Source organism: Bubalus bubalis, chromosome 19, assembly GCF_019923935.1.
Source record: "Bubalus bubalis isolate 160015118507 breed Murrah chromosome 19, NDDB_SH_1, whole genome shotgun sequence".
Lineage (NCBI taxonomy): Eukaryota > Metazoa > Chordata > Mammalia > Artiodactyla > Bovidae > Bubalus > Bubalus bubalis.
This window is the reverse complement of record NC_059175.1, coordinates 22,134,839-22,158,010: the sequence shown is the minus strand read 5'-3', so window position 1 is coordinate 22,158,010 and position 23,172 is coordinate 22,134,839. Positions and strand designations below refer to the sequence as shown.

The following is a 23,172-nucleotide window of genomic DNA, read 5'->3' as shown; positions in this document are numbered from 1 at the left end:
TTCCTTAGACAGTCTAATCTCATCTCTAATATGGCCATTGCAGGATTTTGAAGTAATTTTATAAATTGACTTGGTCAGCCAACATTTAAAATAGGAATTAATCTGAAAGATAAATTCTTAAAATTAATATAATTTAGAATATTTTTATTAAACCATTTGATCATATTTTTAGGTTTTAATATCACTATTTTTCAGTTATTTTTGCTTTCCTTTTTGTAGGATCCATTGGTATTGGTGGTGTTGATTATGTCTTAAATTGTATTCTTGGAAACCAAACTGAATCAAACAACTGGCAAGAACTCCTGGGCCGGCTCTGTCTCATAGATAGACTGCTGTTGGAATTTCCTGCTGAATTTTACCCTCATATTGTCAGTACTGATATTTCACAAGCTGAGCCTGTTGAAGTCAGGTAATTTTTCTTCTGAAAATGTGTTTCCTCTTCTTACCTAACCCATCCCACGCCCACCATACCTATTCAAGAAGGACACATTTTAGATTAATGAGACTCAGAAACTTCAGAGCACATACAGGTTACCAGTACTTAAATATTTGATTGACAAACACCTAAAGTCTAGGCTATTTAAAATAAAATATATAGATCTTTTATACTGAAGCAGTTTTTTTTTTTTTTAATGTAAAAGCTGTAAAGTAGTACCATTTTATTTCTATACATTTTGCAGTAATTTTAACTTGTTTCATAATTGAATGTGCTTTTTCTTTCAGGTATAAGAAGCTGCTGTCCCTCCTGACCTTTGCTCTGCAGTCCATTGACAATTCCCACTCAATGGTTGGTAAACTCTCCCGAAGGATATATTTGAGTTCTGCAAGAATGGTTACTGCAGTACCCCATGTATTTTCAAAACTGTTAGAAATGCTGAACGTTTCTAGTTCCACTCATTTTACCAGGATGCGGCGTCGTTTGATGGCCATTGCAGACGAGGTGGAAATTGCTGAGGCCATTCAGCTGGGCGTAGAAGACATTTTGGATGGTCGACATGACCGCTTTTTGCAGGCATCTGCCCCTAACAGCTATCCAGAAGCCATGGACAATAGTTCCTTTGAACGCATGGACCATTTAGAGAAAACTGGAAAAGGACTGTGTGCTACAAAATTGAGTGCCAGTTCAGAGGACATTTCTGACCGACTGGCCAGCATTTCAGTAGGACTTCCTAGTTCAACAACAATGGAGCAACCAAAGCCAATGGTTCAAACAAAGGGCAGACCCCACAGTCAGTGTCTGAACGCGTCTCCTGTATCTCCTCATTCCCAGTTAATGTTCCCAGCCTTGTCAACCCCTTCTTCATCAACCCCATCTGTACCATCTGGCACCGGGACAGATCTCTCTAAGCAGAGACCTCAGGGGTTTGTTCCCTGCAAAATGCCTTCTGCATCTCCTCAAACACAGCGTAAGTTTTCTCTACAGTTCCAGAGAAACTGTTCTGAAAACAAAGACTCAGATAAACTTTCCCCAATCTTCACTCAGTCAAGACCCCTACCCTCTAGTAATATACACAGGCCAAAGCCATCTCGACCTACCCCAAGTAATACAAGTAAACAGGGAGATGCCTCAAAAAATAGCATGACACTTGATTTGAACAGTAGTTCCAAATGTGATGACAGCTTTGGCAGCAGCAGCAACGGCAGTAATGCTGTTATACCCAGTGACGAGACAGTGTTCACCCCAGTAGAAGAGAAATGCAGATTAGATGCCAACACAGAGCTCAACTCCAGTATTGAGGACCTTCTTGAAGCGTCTCTGCCTTCAAGTGACACAACAGTAACTTTTAAGTCAGAAGTTGCTGTGCTCTCTCCTGAAAAAGATGAAAATGATGATACCTACAAAGATGATGTGAATCATAATCAAAAGTGCAAAGAAAAGATGGAAGCTGAAGAAGAAGAAGCTTTAGCGATTGCCATGGCAATGTCAGCATCTCAGGATGCCCTCCCCGTAGTTCCTCAACTGCAGGTTGAAAATGGAGAAGATATCATCATTATTCAACAAGATGTAAGTATGGAGTCTTTTAAGTGGTTAGAGTTTCCTTGGACCATACAATAAAATAAATCTAGTTCAGAAATGTGGCTTCTAATGTGAGTTAACTATAAGAAGCAGATTTTTCACACAGAATTAATTGTACAACAATTTTTGTGTCACTGCTTGAACATAAATACTTGTTGCCTATTTCAGAGGCGCTTCTGGTTGATTCTACAATGGTGAATCACTTATGCATTTGACATTGGTTACCAACACTGTCCTTTCAGAGGTCAAGTTTATAGGTGATTTGGGAAGCCAGACTAAACAAGAGTAATATTTTGCTAGGCTAATTTCACAAACTCATATTCTTAACAGTAAAAAGATTGCTTTCATTTATTATGTAGACACCAGAGACTCTACCAGGACATACCAAAGCAAAACAGCCTTATAGAGAAGACAGTGAATGGCTGAAAGGTCAGCAGATAGGCCTTGGCGCCTTCTCTTCTTGTTATCAGGCTCAAGATGTGGGAACTGGAACTTTAATGGCTGTTAAACAGGTAAATGTCTAGTGAGCTTATAAATGATTAAAATTATAAAAATGAGTAAAGTAAAAAAACAAAGGGTATATCCCTGTGTGTATATATTTTAGTTCTTTAAGTTTTCAGAAACCGGAATTTCAAAAGTAGATGTTGCCAGGGCACCAAAAGCATCATGAGTCTATTTGAAAGCTGAAGCATGATTACCGTAAGATGCGGTCTCTAGATGGGCCTTACAAAGGTTGTGTTCCTTATTGTGCTTTTTTATATTTATTAGAGGTATGGTTTTACACTCCCTTCAGTCAAGTTACTGGTGCAGTGTCACCTTGGGATTTCTGTGGTTTACTCTTTATCATGAGCATGCTTATCAATATATGGTAACAGTCAAGTTTTCATTTTCAAGTCATGTTGGTTCTTACGATTGGTCTTTTCTCATTTTTTAGTCTGTCTTCTGACAGTTTTGAAAGAGTGGCTGTGCCCCAGCCTTTTATCAAATCTCCTGGTATTTTACTGCTGCTTAAGATAGAGTCTTTGGAGAAGGCAATGGCACCCCACTCCAGTACTCTTGCCTGGAAAATCCCATGGACCGAGGAGCCTGGTAGGCTGCAGTCCATGGGGTCACTACAAGTCGGACACGACTGAGCGAATTTTCACTTTCATGCATTGGAGAAGGAAATGGCAGCTCACTCCATTGTTCTTGCCTGGAGAATCCCAGGGACGGGGGAGCCTGGGGGGCTGTCGTCTATGGGGTCGCACAGAGTCGGACATGACTGAAGCGACTTAGCAGCAGCAGCAAGATAGAGTCTTATTATCTAAGAAGACTTTGACTTGGTTTTTTTAAAACAAGTATATACATTGCATCCATGAGCATAATAAATGCAATCTCCTATTGATATATAAGCTAATTTGGGTTTGTCCATTTTATATCAGATTGTTAATGAAAATTATAAATAAAAACTCACCAGGATTCAGAACTTTATATAAATGTTGATTGAAACAGGTGACATATGTCAGAAATACATCTTCTGAGCAAGAAGAAGTAGTAGAAGCATTAAGAGAAGAGATAAGAATGATGAGCCATCTGAATCATCCAAACATCATTAGGATGTTGGGAGCCACGTGCGAGAAGAGCAATTATAATCTCTTCATTGAATGGATGGCAGGTATGTTCATGTTTTAAATAGAAAAGAATACATAGATTTAACTTTTGCTTGATACTAAATTTAGGAAAAACAGTTTAATGAACACTTATTTTATTAAATAGGTTTCTAAAAGCAAATTGCTCTAACACAGTACAGTTGTATAAACTAAATATTTTGTCGTTCATTTAAATATAAATATTCATTATCTTTTAAACTTTTACAGTGTGTCTTTTAAAATGATTGTGTGCCATTGTTTTATAGGAATAATTGTTCAAACCTTCTATGATAAGATCCATATATGTCCAGTTGGCCATCTTTAATTGGATAGATTTAAATGGCAACCCACTGCAGTGTTCTTGCCTGGAGAATCCCAGGGATGGGGAGCCTGGTGGGCTGCCGTCTCTGGGGTCGCACAGAGTCGGACACGACTGAGGTGACTTAGCAGCAGTAGCAGCAGCATGAGATACTTTAACGTAACTATAAAAATGAAATGAAGATACAGCTTTTAAAACTTAGAAGTATACTAGCACTGAAGCATAAAGTTGAACCTTGTCATCTGCTTTAACGAGCAGAGTTTTATTATATATTACACAGCATAATACAGTAAAATATATACAGTACAATAAATGACTTGGGGTGTAATGAATACATAAGTGCTTGGTTTAACTTCTTAGATCTTTGGTGTTTGAAGAGGATATTTCTATTTACAAATCAGTTCTTTACTGTATTCTCTGATGTTGGTTGTAGGTGGTTGATGGTTGTATATGTGTTGACTATAAATAAATACTTCTAGAAGAGGCTTACTGAGTTTGTGACTTGTTGTCCCAGGTCATAGATGGTAAATAGTGAGATAGGAAGCCTAATTCTGGGTTCTTCTGGCTCCTCCCATTCTTTTTACTTAAGTATTTCATTGTTTACTTAAGTATTTAAGAAAGGCATTTTGTGTATCTTGGTCAAAAAGAGGTGAATTGTACATATGAGAAATAGTTCCATCTAAAATTGTTAACTTTTAAAGGTTTCTGAAATCTTGACTTTCCAGAAAACCAGTTCATGCGGGTTCCATGAAAATGTCTCCTAATTGATAGACTTTAAGATTACTGGAATGTGTTAGTTTTTAAATGTTTCACTTCTAATGCAGATGATAAATATTTCAAATGTGAATGTGAGCTCATGCATTGCAAGCTTATATAATCAAAGTATATAATAAACCATTTAATTTTGGCTTAAAATTATTATTATTACATGTTTAGGGGGATCTGTGGCTCATTTGCTCAGTAAATATGGAGCCTTCAAGGAGTCGGTAGTTATTAACTATACTGAGCAATTACTTCGTGGCCTTTCATATCTCCATGAAAACCAGATCATTCACAGAGATGTCAAAGGTAAGAATTCTTTTCATTACTATCTGCTTATTACCAATAAGCAGAAAACAAATGTCATTTTAAAACTTGGACCTTTGTTGATAGTTTCTAACTTGAGCTCCACTATGGGATTTTTTTCCTCCAAATCTCCTGAGTACCCAGATTTCTCCTAAGTAAATCATTAGAATTACCAGAAGTGAAAAGAACTTTTAGGATAATATATCCTGCCTTCCTTAAGCTGTGACTTTTAGACAGTCTTACCGCTAATTGGTGGCAAACCGAGTACAAAATACAGGTCTCTGATTCCCCCATCTTGGTCTCATGATGTACTGCTTCCCCAAAGGTTTCTGTTCTTGGTTTTATTTAAAATAACTGGGATATTATAAACTTCTTTTAAGAAAGCACCTCTCAAATCTGTTGCAGTTTGGTTTATTAAAATCAACTTTGGGGAATTCCCTGGCGGTACAGTGGTTAGAACTTCACGCTTTCACTGCCGAGGCCTGGGTTCGATCTGTAGATGGGGAACCGAGATCTCGTAAGCTGGGTGGCATGGCCAGATAAAAAAAGCAACTTGGCTTTCTGACATGAATGCCTTTCTATAACATTAATTTTTTATTAAGCTATAATTATGAAATTAAAGTATAAAGTCTGAATTGGTCTATCTAGGTCAGTATGTTTAAACAGAACTTTGTCTTAAAAATGTAAACTACACTAAAAATTGAACTCTTGAGGAAAGATTTTGTTAGGAATCATTATATTAAATGCTTAACACTAAAGTTTCACAAAATCTCTGCTTTTATTCCTAATGCCTTGATGTTTTACCCCATTTTCCCTCTGAGGCTTTGGATTTTATTTATTTTACATTGCGGAGAACTATATACCTTTACTAATGAAGTGAACTGGGAAGGAGAGTAGATTTCTCTGACATGGGGTCTTTCTTTTGTCATTGTCCTATTTCATTAGTAGCATTTTACTGAGTTTTTAATCTGTTGTTTTTAACATAAAAGGTTATTTGCTGTTTCTGTTGGCAGGTGCCAATTTGCTCATTGACAGCACAGGTCAGAGACTGAGAATTGCTGATTTTGGAGCTGCAGCCAGGCTGGCATCAAAAGGAACCGGTGCAGGAGAGTTTCAGGGACAGTTATTGGGGACAATTGCATTTATGGCACCTGAGGTGAGAAGCAACTCTGAGTGTGATGAAAGAAAATATTTTGGAGCTGTGTGTGGCAGCGTTACACTAAGTAATTTTGCAGTGTTATCCTGTATGTGCTTACTAACTAGAAGTCCACAGCCCTAAAACTAAGGTTTTGATGATATCCTTGATCTTCAGGCCCTTAATACCTGCCTTTCCATAGCCTTTAGGCAAATCTGCTGCTGCTAAGTCGCTTCAGTCGTGTCCGACTCTGTGCGACCCCACAGACGGCAGCCCATGAGGCTCCCCCGTCCCTGGGATTCTCCAGGCAAGGACACTGGAGTGGGTTGCCATTTCCTTCTCCAATGCATGAAAGTGAAAAGTGAAAGTGAAGTCGCTCAGTCGTGTCCGACTCTTAGCGCCCCCATGGACCGCAGCGTGCCAGGCTCCTCCATCCATGGGATTTTCCAGCCAAGAGTACTGGAGTGGGTTGCCATTGCCTTCTCCTAGGCAAATCTATTAAAGCCTATTTCTAACAAAGAATTATTGGGTAATTTATAGCAGTTTTTTTCTGGCAAACCTAAAGTACATACAAAATAACTGTGTTCTGAACCCGGTCTCTTCCGTTGTGTTCAGAGCTCTTCATGTTCATACACAGTGATTACTAGTTGTCCTCTTGAGTTTACTAAGTGTACTGAGGCAGCTCTGAAATTCTGATATGACTCTGCTTTAGAAGCTCACGGTTCTCCAAAACGTATTTGTGCCACATGGGAAATTAATTAAGATTAATAAAATCACAGATAGTCTATGGAATTGCTCTTTGTACCCCTGTTTTTTTCTGAAGTAGAAAAACCAGAACCCATAAATAAAGAATGGCTTTCTCTTTTTCTAGTGAGTCATATTTCCAAGTTAACTCTGCTTTATTTTAGGTCCTAAGAGGTCAGCAGTATGGTAGGAGCTGTGATGTATGGAGTGTTGGCTGTGCTATTATAGAAATGGCTTGTGCTAAACCACCTTGGAATGCAGAAAAACACTCCAATCATCTTGCTTTGATATTTAAGGTAATCATGAGATAAAAATGACTTCTGCTAAAGTTGGCAACAGGCAAATTTTCATGGATTCTTCTTCACTATCAATCTAACATGAAAGCGTATCTTACTAGAAATAAGTATATGTGTATCGAGGCGTTGATACGGTACAGCGAGTGTTGGCAGCATCACAGTCAGTTCTCATACGTTATAAAGTCACTGTGAACACTGAATTAGCAGGTACTGAATCATTGCCCCTGGGTGAAATACGTACCTACACACACACACACACACACACACCAAACTTTTAAATGAAAATACCAGAAGCTCTTTATGTATTGTACTGTCACAAATTTGTAAATGTATTATTTACTCTATTTAAAAAGTTCATACCTGAGGCAGAGGCCAAGGCTGTTCTACCTTTCTGACAACTCTCAAATTAACTTGGTCTGTTTCCACCAGAGAGTATTGTAATGATTGAGTTTTTAGCGTTTGAGTTAGACCTGTGCTTGTTTAAAAGCTTGGGCTTTGGAGTTGTACAGACCTGGTTCCATCCTTTAATAGCCGTGTGAGTAGGAAAATTATTCTGTCTGCCCTCTGTTTTCTTGTTTATAAAATGGGTGTAATAACAACACCTACTTCATGAATTGTTCCTGTCACCTTATGAGGATAAACAGAATTGCCTCTGGGCCTGAGTAAAGCACTTAAGCCACAATCACCTCTGTTGCTGAGTGGCTAGTGTGAGTCCTCTGAGCTGACTGCCAGCACCTCTCACCTGCTGCAACCTCCTCCAGGTCTCCCCATTCTTGAAAAATTTCCTCAGTCCCCTGGGGAGAAAAAATCAGTGCAGTTGTGTTTCTGATGTAGTCAATTGACTGGCCAGGTTTAGTCTTAACTCTGAATAGCTCTCTGTGCTAAAACAAAAAAAAAAACACAGGAGAAGTGCAATGAAGCAAAGAGGACAAACCATTTTGGAGAATATGAGGAAAGCAGAATTGATTTGAGTGAATACCTGCCTAATCATTTTGATGCACCTTGGCCTTGTTCCTTTGAGACCATAAAGAGGACTGCAACTCCCATCTCATCAGGAAGTATTTGGTCAGATTCAAGAGTTTTACATAGACACCTTGTTAGGAAAAAGTCCACCCACTTGTGTTTTAATTCTTCTGTATAGGATGCACAGGTATTGAAATATATGCACGAGTACTTGTGTATCAAAAGCTCTAGTTCTGGAGCGCTTGAACACTGTAGTGTTTTCTCTTACAGATTGCCAGTGCCACTACTGCTCCATCAGTTCCTTCACATTTGTCTCCTGGTTTACGAGACGTGGCTCTTCGTTGTTTAGAACTTCAACCTCAGGACAGACCTCCATCGAGAGAGCTACTGAAGCATCCAGTCTTCCGTACTACTTGGTAGCCAATTATGTAAATAAACTGTTACAGAGACAGGATGCTCAACAAGAGAAAAGAACTTTTGTGGGGAACCACGTTGATGATCTGCTGGCCTTCATGCCACTGAACAGCAATGAAAAAGATCAGTGGGGAACCCTTACCTAAGTATGTGATTGACAAATCATGATCTGTACCTAAGCTTAGTATGCAAAAGTCCACAATTTGTGCAGAAACTGTAAACTGTGCCTTTCAAAGAACTGGCCCTTAGTAAACAAGAAAGCAGTGAAGTCTGCATGACTAATTAACAGAGCATAATTTTTTGGAGCACTTTTTCAGCAATATTAGCAGCTGAGGGGCTCAGGATCTGTTTTAATGTTTCAGTTATTCTTCCATTTCATATCGTGATCACAAGCAGGGGGTTCTGCAGTTCTGTTCTTTTTTTTTGGTCACTGGCAGTCAGTCAGTATCTGCCTCTTTTAGGTCAGAATATGCTCTAAGTAGCAGTAAATAAATAATATTTTTGAAAAGTTGACAACTTCTTTATGACCCACAACTGACTTTTTTTTTAACGCCTGGGCAGTTGTGGTTCATTGTGCATTTTACTGTTGGCCCATTCATTTCGTTTTTGGAAATTACGGTTCTATACTTTCATTTCACCTTCATTTTTGTTTAATATTCAGGGAAAGGTGACCTTTTCAAACCACTCACAAAAAAAGTAGAACTAGATGTGAACTAGAGCTTATTAAATATCTTGCTGTTGCAAGAGTTTTTTAAAATACAGATTTTAACACTTTGTTTTTAAAATTGGAATATGATAAAATACTACCTTCATTGAGTCAGTCACTGCTCTTCTCATGCAGGTTAAATATAAATTAAGTGAAAATCAAATGTTCTCTGTGATGCAGCTCACAACCAAGATCAAGATGACCTTGAAATGTATTTGAATTTTACAATTATGTTTCTTTAGTAGGAAACTTCACACCATTTAGGTCTTACTCCGTATGTAATAATCCTTCATTCATCATCACCACTGATAATGTTAACTGCCATTTTCCTTCCACCATGTATCATCTCTTTACAGTAGGCCTGGCTGAGATACCTAAAGAAAAATTAATTTAATTATGCAACTACAAACAGGTGTTTCCAAACAATAAATTTGCTTCAAACTTGGGAAATATTTTCAGAAAGAAAAGTGACTTTGAAATTTCATTTACACACTAATTCGTTGGATTTTGCACAGTTCTCTAATGGTTTTTATCTGAACTGAATTCAGATGCATGGAATCCTGAAGGAAAATGGCAGCTCCTTTACCCTTTTTCTGTGAGTTTTTTAAATCAAGTACTGATTTAAGTATTTAATACAACTTTTTGAGATGTTAAGTTTTAACTCTTCAGAAGCCAGTTGAATTGTTGCAGAGTTAAATAGAATTGGTTATTCTCAAAGACTCAGGATAAACTAAATAAGCTATATAGAGAGTACATTTTAAATGTACAACACAAATTGGAAGTAAAATAAGTTACAAGATAAGTTTACAGGGCAGTTTTTTTTTTAATATAAATGAATGTGTTTCTTAGTGAAATTTTACATTCCTTTGGTTGGAAGATTGGCAATATTTGAAGAGTTAAAAATAGTACTGAAATGTGAAGTTTGGTAGCTCTAAATGTGTTGTGTTTCCTTTTTTTTTTTTTTGACTACTTTAGAATTTTCACAGTTCTAATAAGATTGTTTCCAAGTCTCTCATGTGCAAGCTTTAAAGGATGCACTCTTGCCATTTTATGTACTGGAAGATCATTGGTCAGATTAATACTGTGTCTGACAGAGATGTAAACTGTATAAACTGAGGAACCTCAGCTAATCAGTATTACTTTGTAGACCACCATGCCCACCACATTTCAAACTCAAACTGCCTCTAGATGTCAAAATCCATTGTTTGAGTTTGTTTGCAGTTCCCTCAGCTTGCTGGTAATTGTGGTGTTTTGTTTTTTTTGTTTTGTTTTCAATGCAAATGTGATGTAATATTCTTATTTTCTTTGGATCAAAGCTGGACTGAAAATTGTAATGTGTAATTATTTTTGTGTTCTTAATGTTATTTGGTACTCAAGTTGTAAATAACGTCTACTGCTGTTTATCCCAGTTTCTACTACCTCAGGTGTCCTATAGATTTTTCTTCTACCAAAGTTCACTTTCACAATGAAATTATATTTGCTGTATGACTATGATTCCTAAGACTTCCAGGGCTTAAGGGCTAACTTCTATTAGCACCTTACTGTGTAAGCAAATGTTACAAAAAAAGAATCTCTGGGTTAAGAAAATTTGGCTTAAATGTATTCTTTGTTATTTTAAATATATCAAAGATATTTTAATTAAAATTTTTACCCCATTGAACCAATTTTATAGTATTTGTACCTATTTTGGTGTTTTGTCTTTATAGTAAATAAAAGTTTTTGAACAAAGGTTGTTACTTTTATTTATTTTGGAATAATTCCATTCTTAAAAAAGAGTCCTAAGAATACCACAGAGCACTCACATATACCATTCACTCTCAAAAGCCCCACCCACTCAGGTTTTGCCAGCGGTCTAGTTATATCCTCTATAACAAAAGGATCCGAACCAAGATCAGATTTGTTCTTAGTTATGCTTCTTGAGTCGCAGTCAATCCAGAACTATTCCTTCTTCCTTGACCTTCACACCTTAATTTATTGTTTTGTAAAAGTCATTCAGTTTCCATTCAGTGCTTCCACATGCTTCGGTTCAGAGTGAGTGTCTGTGACAGGAATACCTCAGAGGTGATGCAGGCCGTGTTCTTTTCAGTGTCTCATATCAGGAGGCATACAAGGTCAGTTTGTCTCCTTGCTGTTGATGTAAACTGGATGATCTGATAGGCTTCACCACAGTACTCTTGCCCTTTATAATTAATATCTACCTTTATATTATTTTGTAGAGGTGATATTTTGAGACTAAATAAATACATTGCTATTTATCCAACTTGAGCTCTTTGCTCTTAGCTGTCTTATCTGAATTATTACTTTGGTTGGTCGCCAAACACTGATTTTCTGGTTCCTGCACACCTGTATTGTGTGTGTGTGTGTGTGTGTGTGTGTGTGTTGTGTCCAACTCTTATGACCTCATGGACTGTAGCCCACCAAGCTCCTCTGTCCATAGGATTTCCCAGGCAAGAATACTGGAGTGGGTAATAGCCTATCCCTTCTCCAGGGGATCTTCCCAACCCAGGGACTGATCCCAGGTCTCCTGCTTTGCAGGCAGATTCTTTACTGGCTGAGCCACCAGGGAAGCACCATATATTTATTAATGGGCATTTTGCTATAAGGAAGACCTCTTCTTTATTACTCACATATCAAAATGGGTTTGTGGATTCCTATTCAGTGAGACAGAATTCATTATTGTCATCACAGATTTACTCAAATTGTCACATTTAGCTATTGGGAGCCTCTCAGAGCTTAGCTTCTCTCTGGACTGACAAGCCACCCATTATTCTCTGACCACTTCTATACTTTCAGACCCATCTTGTGTGTTTGCTTCAGCCTTGGGATCAGCATTTTTCCAAACAGCCCTGACTCCACCGATAAAAAACGGTGCTAGATATGCTCATTGCTCTGGGGTGTCACTGCTCCCACGCCCTCTTGGTAGACAAAGCTAGACTATATATCTATATATAGTTTTATGCATACATATGCAAAATACACACACACATACACAAAAACCATAAGTTCATACCAGTTTTCAATTTCAGTCTACCACTATCCAGATTCATTCGAGACTTCCCTCTTTCCATATCTGTAACTCCTTTTCTGGACAGTAAGAAACCTGGTTTCCATTTGCCTCAATATATTGACTTATGCTATGGTTAGATAACATCACAGATTCAATGGATATGAATATGAGCAAACCGCAGCAGACAGTGAAAGACAGGGAAGCCTGGCCTGCTGCAGTCTATGGGGTCACAAAGAGTCAGACATAACACAGAAACTAAGCAACAACAAATTGACTGACTTGCTTAAGTTCTCCACCCACCTATGTAACCCGTAAGGAAAGTAACCTAAAGGCAAGGTAAGCTGTATACTTTTTCAGGGTAGTTTTAGGTTCACAACAAAATTGAGCAGAAGATTCATGAATTACCCATATACTTCCTGATCCTACATATTGCATAGCCTCCCCCACTATCAACATCAAATGCTTTTTTGACAAAATGAAAGCATTTTAAGAAATTTTTCTTTAAAAAAATTAACTGAAAAATTACATCTTTTTAAAAAAAACCTTCCTTACGTGGTTTGACATGTCATAAACTTGCATATAAACACTACTACTGTCCCCAGACAGCAACAGATAAACTTGATTCTGTTCATATGACTCGATCATGATACAGAAAAACATAAAAACCATCCTCCTATGTTAAAATTGTTGGGAATGAGAATAAAGATTTATTCACCAGCTACTATTTGTCAGGGACACTTTGCAACACAGTGATTATGTTCTGTTTCACAAGTGAGGAGATAAGGCAATTTCAATCATTCTGCAATTCAAGGTGTACCAGGGAACTCATGTGGCTAACCCCAGGGTTTAGTCTTCGATTGTATCTTGTTTTTATTGTGGTGTTGTTTTCTACTTTCATCCTTTGTATGTCTGCTCAGTAGTCGTTTTTCACATGATCACCCTGCAAGATAGGTCATGTCACTGAAAAACTGAGTTCAGAAGCCATCCTGTGTCTTTATATTTGTTTTAAACTTTATGTAATAGCTTGGTTTTAAATGTACACCTTTTAAATAGGCTCTGAATATTGTTCCTAAAGGGCAGACTTCAGTCATTTCAGGAAAATACTAACTTTGAGTAAAGCTTTCTGTTTCAGAGGAATTAATAATTCTGTTGTTCCTTGATTCTATTTAAATGATACTAACAGTTTTTAAAAATGGTCAAATCTGCAGGTTACATGGACTCTAGAAAAATGTTGGGGTATCATGCCCATATGGAAATGCCAAAGAATGCAATTGTGACCTGACATAGTAGTAACTCTTGTTATAAAATAGAATGTATGAAGTACTGCAATCAATGGAGAACACAGTGACAAACAGAAATGTATGTAAACTGCCGTATTTCCATGTTGTGACAATTTATAGGTTTGTCATTTTTTAAATTTTGCTATAAGCAAAAGTCACATGTTGAATTGCCACAAGCAAGGAAAGGATGGGCCTTTTAAAGTAGGTGATGATGATGGACACGGTAAGCACAGAGCCTGAAGCATCACCTGGGTCAAATCTGGCTCTGCCACTTCCCAGTCGTGTAACTCCTGTTTGACTTTCTGAACCTCCATTTCTGCATCTGTAAGATGAAACCAACAGTTTTGAAGAGAGCCTATATAAATGGCTCAGTACAGTGCTAGGCACAATGGATGCACAATATGTGTTTTGTGAATGAAGTGACCCAAGAGTCACAGACTCAAATGCTTTAGCCTTGGGATCAGCTAGAATACTGTGGGGCTAGAATATCCTTAACAGAGCTTTTGGCTGACCTGTGAGTTCAGGCCAAATTCATGTCCAAGAGGGCCAATGGTTACCATGTTGGAACTGAAGAAAAAAAGCCCACTATTGCCAAAACCTGTAAATTTTCAAAAGAAGCTGGAGAGATCTAGATGTTACATGCAATTTTTTAATGTCTACACACTGGAAGCTAATTTTACATTTTTATAAGGAACTGTAGGCTAAACAAAATTCACATGTTTTATCTGGCCTGTGACTAACTGCTTTTGACTTCTGAGCTGGGTCCAGGCTTATAAAATAAAAAAAGAAGTAGAAAATGAGAGTTAAATCTCAGCTTTGGGAAACTGATTCCAGGACTTTTGTCTTCTGAGATACATGACATAAGGGAAAAGTGGAGATGCTGATTATAAATGCTAGAGAACTAACCTATGAAGAGAAAATTATGTCTGATTTTAAGCACTAGTGTGAAGTGCTTACCACTAAAGCCTAATTACCATGTAGCAAACTATACATGAAAATGAAAGTGTGAGTCGCTCAGTCATGTCCAGCTCTTTGCAACCCCATGGACTGCAGCCCACCAGGCTTCTCTGTCCATGGAATTCTCCAGGCAAAAAGACTGCCATTCCCTTCTCCAGCGGATTTTCCCGATCCAGGGGCCAAACCCAGGTCTCCCGCATTGCAAGCAGATTGTTTATCATCTGGGCTACCAGACAAGCCCACTAACTATGCACATGCGGCATTCAAATGTGCCATCCCAGTGGCGATGTAAAGTCCGCATGATGGAAGAACTTCACCCACAACTGAAGCCAACCTCACCACTCTGCATCAACCTGGAGTCTCATTGACCCCTATCCCACAGCCCTCACTTCAGCTTTGCCTCGTTGAAATACAGTGAGGCTAAACCGATGATGCAAGAGTCAAGTCCCAGAGTTCTTTTTCCCACAATGCTGAAATTCGTATTAGAGTTTATTTTTGAGATGACTAAGTGTTATTTTTCCATTAAAATCAATTTGCTTAATGAGCTCTCCCAACATCTACGCAGACATACTCAGAGGATGAGGGCTGTAACTAGGATGAAGGGGAGAAGAAAGGAAGGGAAATAATAAGGAATGGGGAAATACTGGAAAACCTTTGGTAGGGAGTAGCATGGCCATGTATGTTTTTTTTGAAGATCGTTCTAGCAGTATCTTGAAGAAAGAATCAAATGGGGCTGGCTGAAGAAGGGGCAGAGAAAGTCAGAAGACAACTGCAGTATCTAGATAAGAAGGTATGAGGGGGAGGGACTTCCCTGGTGGTCCCAGTGGATAAGACTCCGAGCTCCCTGGTCAGGGAACTAGATCCCGCATGCCGCAACTAAGAAAAAGAAAATCCTGCATGCCGCAACTGAAGGATCCCACAAGCCACACAGAAGATGAAAGAGCCCACGCCACAACTAAGGCCTGGCACAGCCAGATAAATAAGTAAATATTTACAAAAAAGAAAGTATGAGGGGAGAGTGATGTCAACATCAATAGAAGATAATATCCCTACCAACACTGAGTGATGAAGGAACGGAAAATCTGAACAGACCAATAACAAGTAAGGAGACTGAATTGTACTCCAAAGCCCCTCAACAAAGAAAAGCCTGGGCCCAGATGGTCTCACTGGGGAGTTCTATCAAACATTAAAGGAATTAATGCCAATCCTTTGCAAACTCTTCTAAAAAACTGAGGAGGAGGGAACCTCCCAAGCTCATTTTATGAGCCCAGCATTACCCTGACACCACAGATAAGTAAGATAAGGAGAAAACAGAAACATAAAGGCCAGGGGTGGTCCCAGATGGCAGTGTGGGAAGATCTGGAACTCAACTCCCACACCAAATCAACATTCAGAACACTTTCCTCTAGAAAAGACCTGAAAACTCACTGACCAGCACATTCATGATAAATGATAAAAGGGCCACCCTGGGACAAGCAGGAGAGGCAAGGAGTGGGCTTACTAAAACCCCACCCGCAGAGCAGTGATCCACGGTCCGGAGGGATGTCAACCGTGCAGAGCTTCTCCCCGAGGAGGGAGGGGTTCATGCCCCCATCCGGTCCCGCAAGCCTTGGGACCTGCAGTGGAAGAGATGAACCCCCAGAAGGTTCTGGCTTGGACCCTGGACCAAAGGGCTGTAGAGAACTGAGATATCTCTCTTAAAGGGCTCACGTGCAGACTCACTCGCCCTGGAGAACAGTGTAAATGCAGCAGTTTGAAAAGAGCCTGTTCTCCATTCTGACTGAAGCAATTTATTGATACATTTCCCACCAACAGGGTAGGGGGGGTTCCTTTATCTCTGCATCCTCTCTAGCATTTATTACTTGTCGACTTTTTGATTATGCTCAATCTGACTGGTGTGAGGTGATACTTCATCATAGTTTTTGATTTGCATTTTCCTAATAATTAGTAATATTGAGTATCTTTACATGTGCCTGTTGGCTATCTATATGCCTTCTTTGGAGAAATGCTTATTTATGTCTTCTGCCTATGTTTTGATTGAGCTGTTCTTTGTTTTGTTTTTCTGTATTAAGCTGTATGAGCTGTTTGTTTATTTTTGGAAATTAATTCCTTGTCGGTCACATTGTTGGCAAATATTTTCCCCCATCCTGTAGGCTGTCTTTTCATTTTGTGTATGGTTTCCCTTTGCTGTGCAAAACCTTTTAAGTTTAATTAGGTCCCAATCGTTTACTTTTGTTTTTAATTCCATTACTCTAGAGATGGATCTGAAAAGATGATACTATGATTTATGTTCGAGTGTTCTGCCTGTTTTTTCCTTTAGGAAATGTTCTTACATTTAGGTTCTCAGTCCATCTGGGGTTTACTTTTGATTATGGAGAGGGCAATGGCGACCCACTCCGGAACTCTTGCCTGGAGAATCCCATGAACGGAGGAGCCTGGTGGGCTGCAGTCCATGGGGTCGCTAGGAGTCGGACACGACTGAGGGACTTCACTTTCACTTTTCACTTTCACGCATTGGAGAAGGAAATGGCAACCCACTCCAGTGTTCTTGCCAGGAGAATCCCAGGGGCAGGGAGCCTGGTGGGCTGCCGTCTGTGAGGTCGCACAGAGTCGGACACGACTGAAGTGACTTAGCAGCATGGTGTTAGAGAATGGTATTTCGTTCTTTTATGTGTAGCTGCTCAGTTTTCCCAGCACACTTACTGAAGAGACTGTCTTTTCTCCACTGTATACTCTTGCCTCCTCCGTTGTAGATTAACGTAAGGGCATGGCTTCCCTCTGGGCTCTCCACTCTGCTCCATTCATCTACCTGCCTGTTTTTGTGCCAGTAGAGTATTCATTGCTATACCTTTGTAGTAATTATGGTACAGTCTGAAGTCAGGAAGTGTGATTCCTCCAGCTTAATTCTTCTTTCTCAAGATTGTTTTGGCTATTGGGGGTCTTCTGTGTTTCCATACAAATTTTTAAACTATTTGTTCTAGTTTTGTGAAAAATGCCATTAGTATTTTGCTAGGGATTGCACTGAATCTACAGACTGCCTTGGGTAATATGGTCCTTTGAACAATATTAATTCTTCCAATCCAAGAACATGGTAGAGACGCATCATATGTTTCATGTGTTGTCTTCAACTTCTTTCCTCCCTGTCCTATAGTTTTCCAGTATGGGTCCTGTACATCTGTAGGTAGCTTCATCCCTCGGCATTTTCTTTTTGATGCAATGGTGAATGACATTGTTTTCTTAGTTTTCCTTTCTGACATTTCATTGTTAGTCTGTGGGAAAGCAACAGATTTCTGTATATTGATTTTGTATCCTTCAGCTTTACCACAGTCATCAATATGAGCTCTAGTATTTTTCTAGTAGCATCTTTAGGATTTTCTATGAAGACTATCATGTCATCTGCAAACAGAGACAGTTTTGCTTCTTTTCCAATTTGGGCTGATGTTTCGTTTCACTCTCTGACTGCTGCAGGTGGTACAAAAGTGGCAAGAGTGGGCATTCTTGTCTTGTTCCTAATCTTAGAGGAACTGCTTTCAGATTTTCACCACTGAATATGATGTTATTTGTGGGTGTGTCATATATGGCCTTTATTATGTTGACGTACGCTCCCTCTATGCCCACTTTCTAGAGAGTGTTTTTTATCATAAATGGATGCTGAAGTTTATCAAAAACTTTTTCTGCATCTATTGAGATGATCATATGATTTTTATTCCTCAAGTTGTTAATGTGATATGATATATCACACTGACTGACTTGTGGATACTGAAAAATCCTTGCATCCCTGGGATAAGTCCCATTTGATCATGATGTATGATCCTTTTAATGTATTGTTGGATTTGCTTTGATAATGATTTTGTTGAGGATTTCTGCATTTATGTCATCAGTAATACTGGCCTGTAATTTTCTTTTTTGTGATATTTTGTCTGGTTTTGGTATCGGGGAGATGGTGTCCTCACAGAATGAGTTAAAAAAATGTTCCTTTCTCTACAATTTTTTAGAATAGTGTCAGAAGGATAGGTGTTAACTCTTCTCTAAATTTTTGGTAGAATTCACTAGTGAAGCCATCTGGCCCCGGACTTTTGTTTGTTGGGAGTTTTTAAATTGCTGATTCAATTTTGGTACCCATAAAAGTTTCATGTCATGAAAAACAAAAACAGGGATAGATTAGACTAGATTAACTTTGACCCAATTTTAAAAGCAAATAATAAAAGAACAAACAGCTATAAAAGGTATTTTTGAAATCTGAAAAATTTAAATAGGAGCTATATTCATGATAGTGAATTACTGTTCACTTTAAACGTCATTCTGACATGAGTGCACAGGCATATGTTGTGTGTGTGTGTGTGTGGAGAGAGAGAGAGAGGAATTATTACAAAATGTTAACAACTGATGAACCTACATAAAAGATATTTGGTTGTTCCCTGCACTTTTCTATAGGTTAGAAATTTTAAAAATAAAAAATTGGGAACATATTTGTTTGTTTATTCTTAAACTTGGTTTCATTTATTTTTGCATTTTACCTTTATTCCCTTTTTTCCCCTGTAACGGGATTTCTGTATTTCAGTGGCAATTCAGCCTTCACTAACTGACCACCTTTAGAATTATTTAGGGAATTACACAACATTGCCAAGAGTCGGACACGACTGAGCGACTGCACTGAACTGAACTGACACAACATCCAGAAGAGGGCACCAGAGTAAACGTTTTCTTTAATGAAAGGATGATCTCAGCAGTGTTCTGACTGACACATAACTGAAAATCAGACTTTACACCACTTTTTTCTCAAGAATAAATCTCACTGCTCCTTTTAGAAAACTGAAAAAACTCAAGGCAATTCACTGATAATTCCATTTTTCCAATCAAAACCTTAAGTTCAGTGTTTATCCGTTTTCTTAGAGAACAATACTATTCTGCCATCCCCTTGAGACAAGCGTTAACAGTTACAACCAAAGAAAGGCTTTAAAAAGACACATGATGCCTTCTTTCCTGGTTTCCTGTTCTCAAGACCACCTGCTCTTGGTAGACTCTCACCCAGCTGCCAACCACTGTTCCTCTGAGCTTCTCAAACTAGTCCCACATGCTAGTGCTCTGCTTAAGAACCTTCAATGACTACCTACTGCCTATCTCATGATTTCATAATGGTCTGATCTTACTCTGCCTATTTCATTTCCTACTACATCTAATGCAAATTTTTATTCTGAGTAGACCCCACAGTATTCATTCCCACTTCTGCACTTTTGCTCATGCCAATGGTTCTCAAACTAGATGGCAGCAAAGTGGTTGGGGAAAGAGGTGGTTGTGCGTGCGTGCTCAGTTGTGTGTGTGCGTGCTCAGTTGTACCCAACTCTGCGACCCTATAGACCGCACTCTGCCAGGCTCCTCTGTCCATGGGATTTTCTGGGCAAGAATAATGGAGTGGGTTGCCATGCCCTTCTCCAGGGGATCTTCCCAACCCAGGCTTTAAGCCTGATCCTCTTACGGCCACCTACACTGGCAGACGGGTTCTTTACCACTAGTGCCACCTGGGAAGCCTGGAGAAAGAGGTGAGTTTTGCTAATTCACAGACTAACAGAGACCATTTTTTTTCTCCTTTTTATGCAGTATTTTCTTTTCTTTTACTTTCTTTTTTCCAAGGGAAAGTATGAACACAGTCCTTCACTACCACAAATTATCCAGCTGAGTTTTCCCCATTTGGGGAAGTTGCAGGGATCAACACATCTGGATAGGCCTCGCCCTGGGAAAACCACTTTCATGATAATTATTTCACACAGTATTTTAGATCCTAAAGCACAAAATGACTTCAAAATACTTTGTGTCTAATTTTATCAATATGCAATATACTACTGTCATTCACAGAACTGACATTAACTTCAATATCTGAAGTTAATAAAATGCCTTGTCACAACTTTCCTTTTAAAAATTTGCATTATAATATGTGGCTGTAACACTCAATTCTTGATCATTTTTGTCTTCAGACCCCATTATCCTTTAAATTTTACTGAGAATCCCCAAGGAGCTTTTGTTTATGTGAGTTATACCTATTGATATTTAGTGTATCATATTAAAACTGATAAACTTTATTTATTCATTAAAAATAACAATTAAAAAATCTATTATATGTTAATATGGATAACGTATCTTTTTGAAAAATAGCTAAATTCCCCCAAATAGTGAAAAGAATGGTATTTTAATATTTTTGCAAATCTATTTTATTTCTGGCTTTATAAAAGATGGCTGGATACTCATACCTACTTCTGCATTCAATCTGTCTTACCATGTATCATGTGACCCCTAGAAAACTCCACTGTACCCTTGTGGGAAAATGAGAATAAAGACAAATAACGTCTGAGTACTATTATGAATATAGTTTTGACCTTGCAGATCTCTAAAATGGTCGTAGAGACCCCTGTGTCACCAGGCAGGACTTAGAGAACTGCTGGTTTATGCCATCCCTTCCTTTCTACCTCTCGTCTATCTACTTCTCTTTGAAGCACTCCTTTACTCCAGTAACTCATACTCAAATTCTGTGGTAACTATTATTTAATATTTATAATTATGTTTTTCCAACTAGACCATAATATTGGATGTATAGGCACACAGTTATCAGTGAATAAATATTTGCCAGTTATGTTACCCACATTAGATGATGTAGCTATTCAAGTAGGCTCCAGAATATCCACCAACTTTAAACATCAACTCTCTTCCAGCAAAGAACTGTGAAATAAGGACTCATGCAAAATAAGCTTGTCCTCCAACAGTTTGAAAAACAGTTCTTTCTTGGATAAAGTCAAAGCTCTAAGTTATTTACTGATCCTGACCATAAAAAATATTAAGTGGATAAACTGCCAGGAATTCATAAAAGGTTTGACTATCTGCTAGTTTGTCAACATAAACTCAATCTTTTCATCACTTACTACAGAGAGAGTAATTTTAACTCCCTCTGAAGGTGGAAAGAGAACCCCTCTTTTCTTGTCCAAGAGCAGAAAAACATTGGTGGGTTTATTTTAAATGGTTCAGTAATTCCCTCCTGCATTTCCCTATAAGACTGGCTTTCTAATTCTGGGCTATTTTAAATCTTATCTTCTCATTTCAAAATTCCAATATTACCCTACTGTAACTATTCTCATTGAAGATCTTGCCTCATAGGTCAATGAGAAACTAGAAACCGTCACAATTTAGCCCTCAACTTTCTCCAACCAAATCCCCTAACACACCTTCCATTGAGCCCATAATCTCTGCCTTATGTCTTGCTTCAGATGAAGGTGCGTCCATGCTCCTGTCAGAGGACCTCTCTACTTACCCTCTGAATCAGCTCCCACCTTCTCAAGAACTTTATTCTGGAAATTAGTCATACATCTCTATCAATTTCATACATCTCTATCAATTTCTTTCGTTCTGTTGGATCATTCTCATCAGCACACAAAGACACTATAGGATCTTTCATCTTACAAAAGTTCTCTTCACCTTTGGCCCTATTTCCTGGCGTCTCTTTTCGTAAACTTACTGAAAGAGTTGTGTACATTTGTTTTTCCTACTTCACCTCACATTTTCTCAACACACTCAAACTTCCCAAAACTGCTTTTGATCAAGTCATCACAGGCCTGTATCTTGCAAAACTCATGGTTGCTGCTCTATCTACATTCTTTGCCATCTCTTCTTCAAGTCTTCTGGCTAAAGACTCTTACTTTTATCTCTGATTATGGCTCCAGGTGTGGATATTCAACTAGTTACTTGACATTTCTCACAGGTATTTTAAAACTTCACCCTCCCACATCCATTCATGAGCAAGTCCCGTCAGCTCCTCCAAAATACAGTCCTAATCCATTCACTCTCTACATCTCCATAGCTACCACTTAGTCTAAACCATCATTATCTCTCACCTGAGCTATTATATTAGCCTTCTAATTAACCTTCCATGTATGGTGACAGCCCACCTATTATCCATAAAATACTCAAACTGGTCTTTTAAAAACAAGAATCAAATCCTATTACTTCTCTGCTCATAACCCTCCAAAGACTTCCCACTGCACTAAGAATCTCAAATCCTTCCCTGAACCTGCAATGCCCCACATGGTTTGGCCTCTTCCCTGACGTCATCCTTCCCTTCTCCTTTACTATCATGTTCCAGCCACGTGGCCCTCTTTTCCCTGCTTGAACATAGCAAGCTCCTACCCATCTCATTGCCTTTGCATTTCCTATCCAGAGACTCTCCCCACAGATCTTCCCAAGTTTTGTGTCTTCTTGTCATTTAGGTCTCAGTCATACATGCCACTACCCTATCCAATGTTGCTACACCAGTTCCCACCCCCAAGTGACCTGTATAAAGAGAGTGAAGTCCCAGGAGGAAACAGACGACACACACGAAGTCCTCCATCCCACTCTCTTCTCAGGACTCTACCTCATTTTCTCCAGGGCACTCATCACTGTCTGATATTATTTATGTGTTTAGTATCTGTCTCCTACACTAGAGCTTCAGATGCAGCAGGTGCTCAATGGATTATCTGTTGAAATCTCATTCTGAACTAATTCTGGAAGTTAGAATCCATTTAGGGACACATGCACTATTTGTGGATTTTTAGGATATTAATAATAAACTTTATCTTTCCTACATGGCATTTTTGTGATTAACAGCATAAATGGGCTT

At 38.7% G+C, this 23,172-nt stretch overlaps 1 protein-coding gene, 1 long non-coding RNA gene and 1 pseudogene across 5 annotated transcripts in view; 1 reads left to right on the top strand and 2 right to left on the bottom strand.

Annotated features, from left to right (window-relative positions):
• The window catches only part of MAP3K1 (mitogen-activated protein kinase kinase kinase 1), a 72,758-nt gene extending 61,743 nt beyond the window's left edge, over nucleotides 1–11,015 (top strand). For 3 of the 4 annotated variants that reach the window (XM_025270513.3, XM_025270514.3, XM_006055618.4), the window contains exons 13-20: nucleotides 220–409; nucleotides 724–2,005; nucleotides 2,377–2,529; nucleotides 3,509–3,671; nucleotides 4,901–5,032; nucleotides 6,043–6,185; nucleotides 7,073–7,204; nucleotides 8,438–11,015. In XM_025270513.3, the coding sequence (XP_025126298.2) occupies nucleotides 220–409; nucleotides 724–2,005; nucleotides 2,377–2,529; nucleotides 3,509–3,671; nucleotides 4,901–5,032; nucleotides 6,043–6,185; nucleotides 7,073–7,204; nucleotides 8,438–8,587 (2,345 nt within the window). In that variant the 3' untranslated portion in view covers nucleotides 8,588–11,015. The remainder of the gene's footprint in view (nucleotides 1–219; nucleotides 410–723; nucleotides 2,006–2,376; nucleotides 2,530–3,508; nucleotides 3,672–4,900; nucleotides 5,033–6,042; nucleotides 6,186–7,072; nucleotides 7,205–8,437) is intronic. The other variant, XM_044932595.2, reaches the window with a different exon arrangement.
• LOC123330631 overlaps nucleotides 10,114–23,172 on the bottom strand; it is an 18,235-nt gene continuing 5,176 nt past the window's right edge. The window contains exon 2 of the long non-coding RNA XR_006546661.2: nucleotides 10,114–13,896. This is a non-coding gene — a long non-coding RNA (uncharacterized LOC123330631). The remainder of the gene's footprint in view (nucleotides 13,897–23,172) is intronic.
• Nucleotides 20,159–20,302, bottom strand: LOC112580705 (annotated as a pseudogene).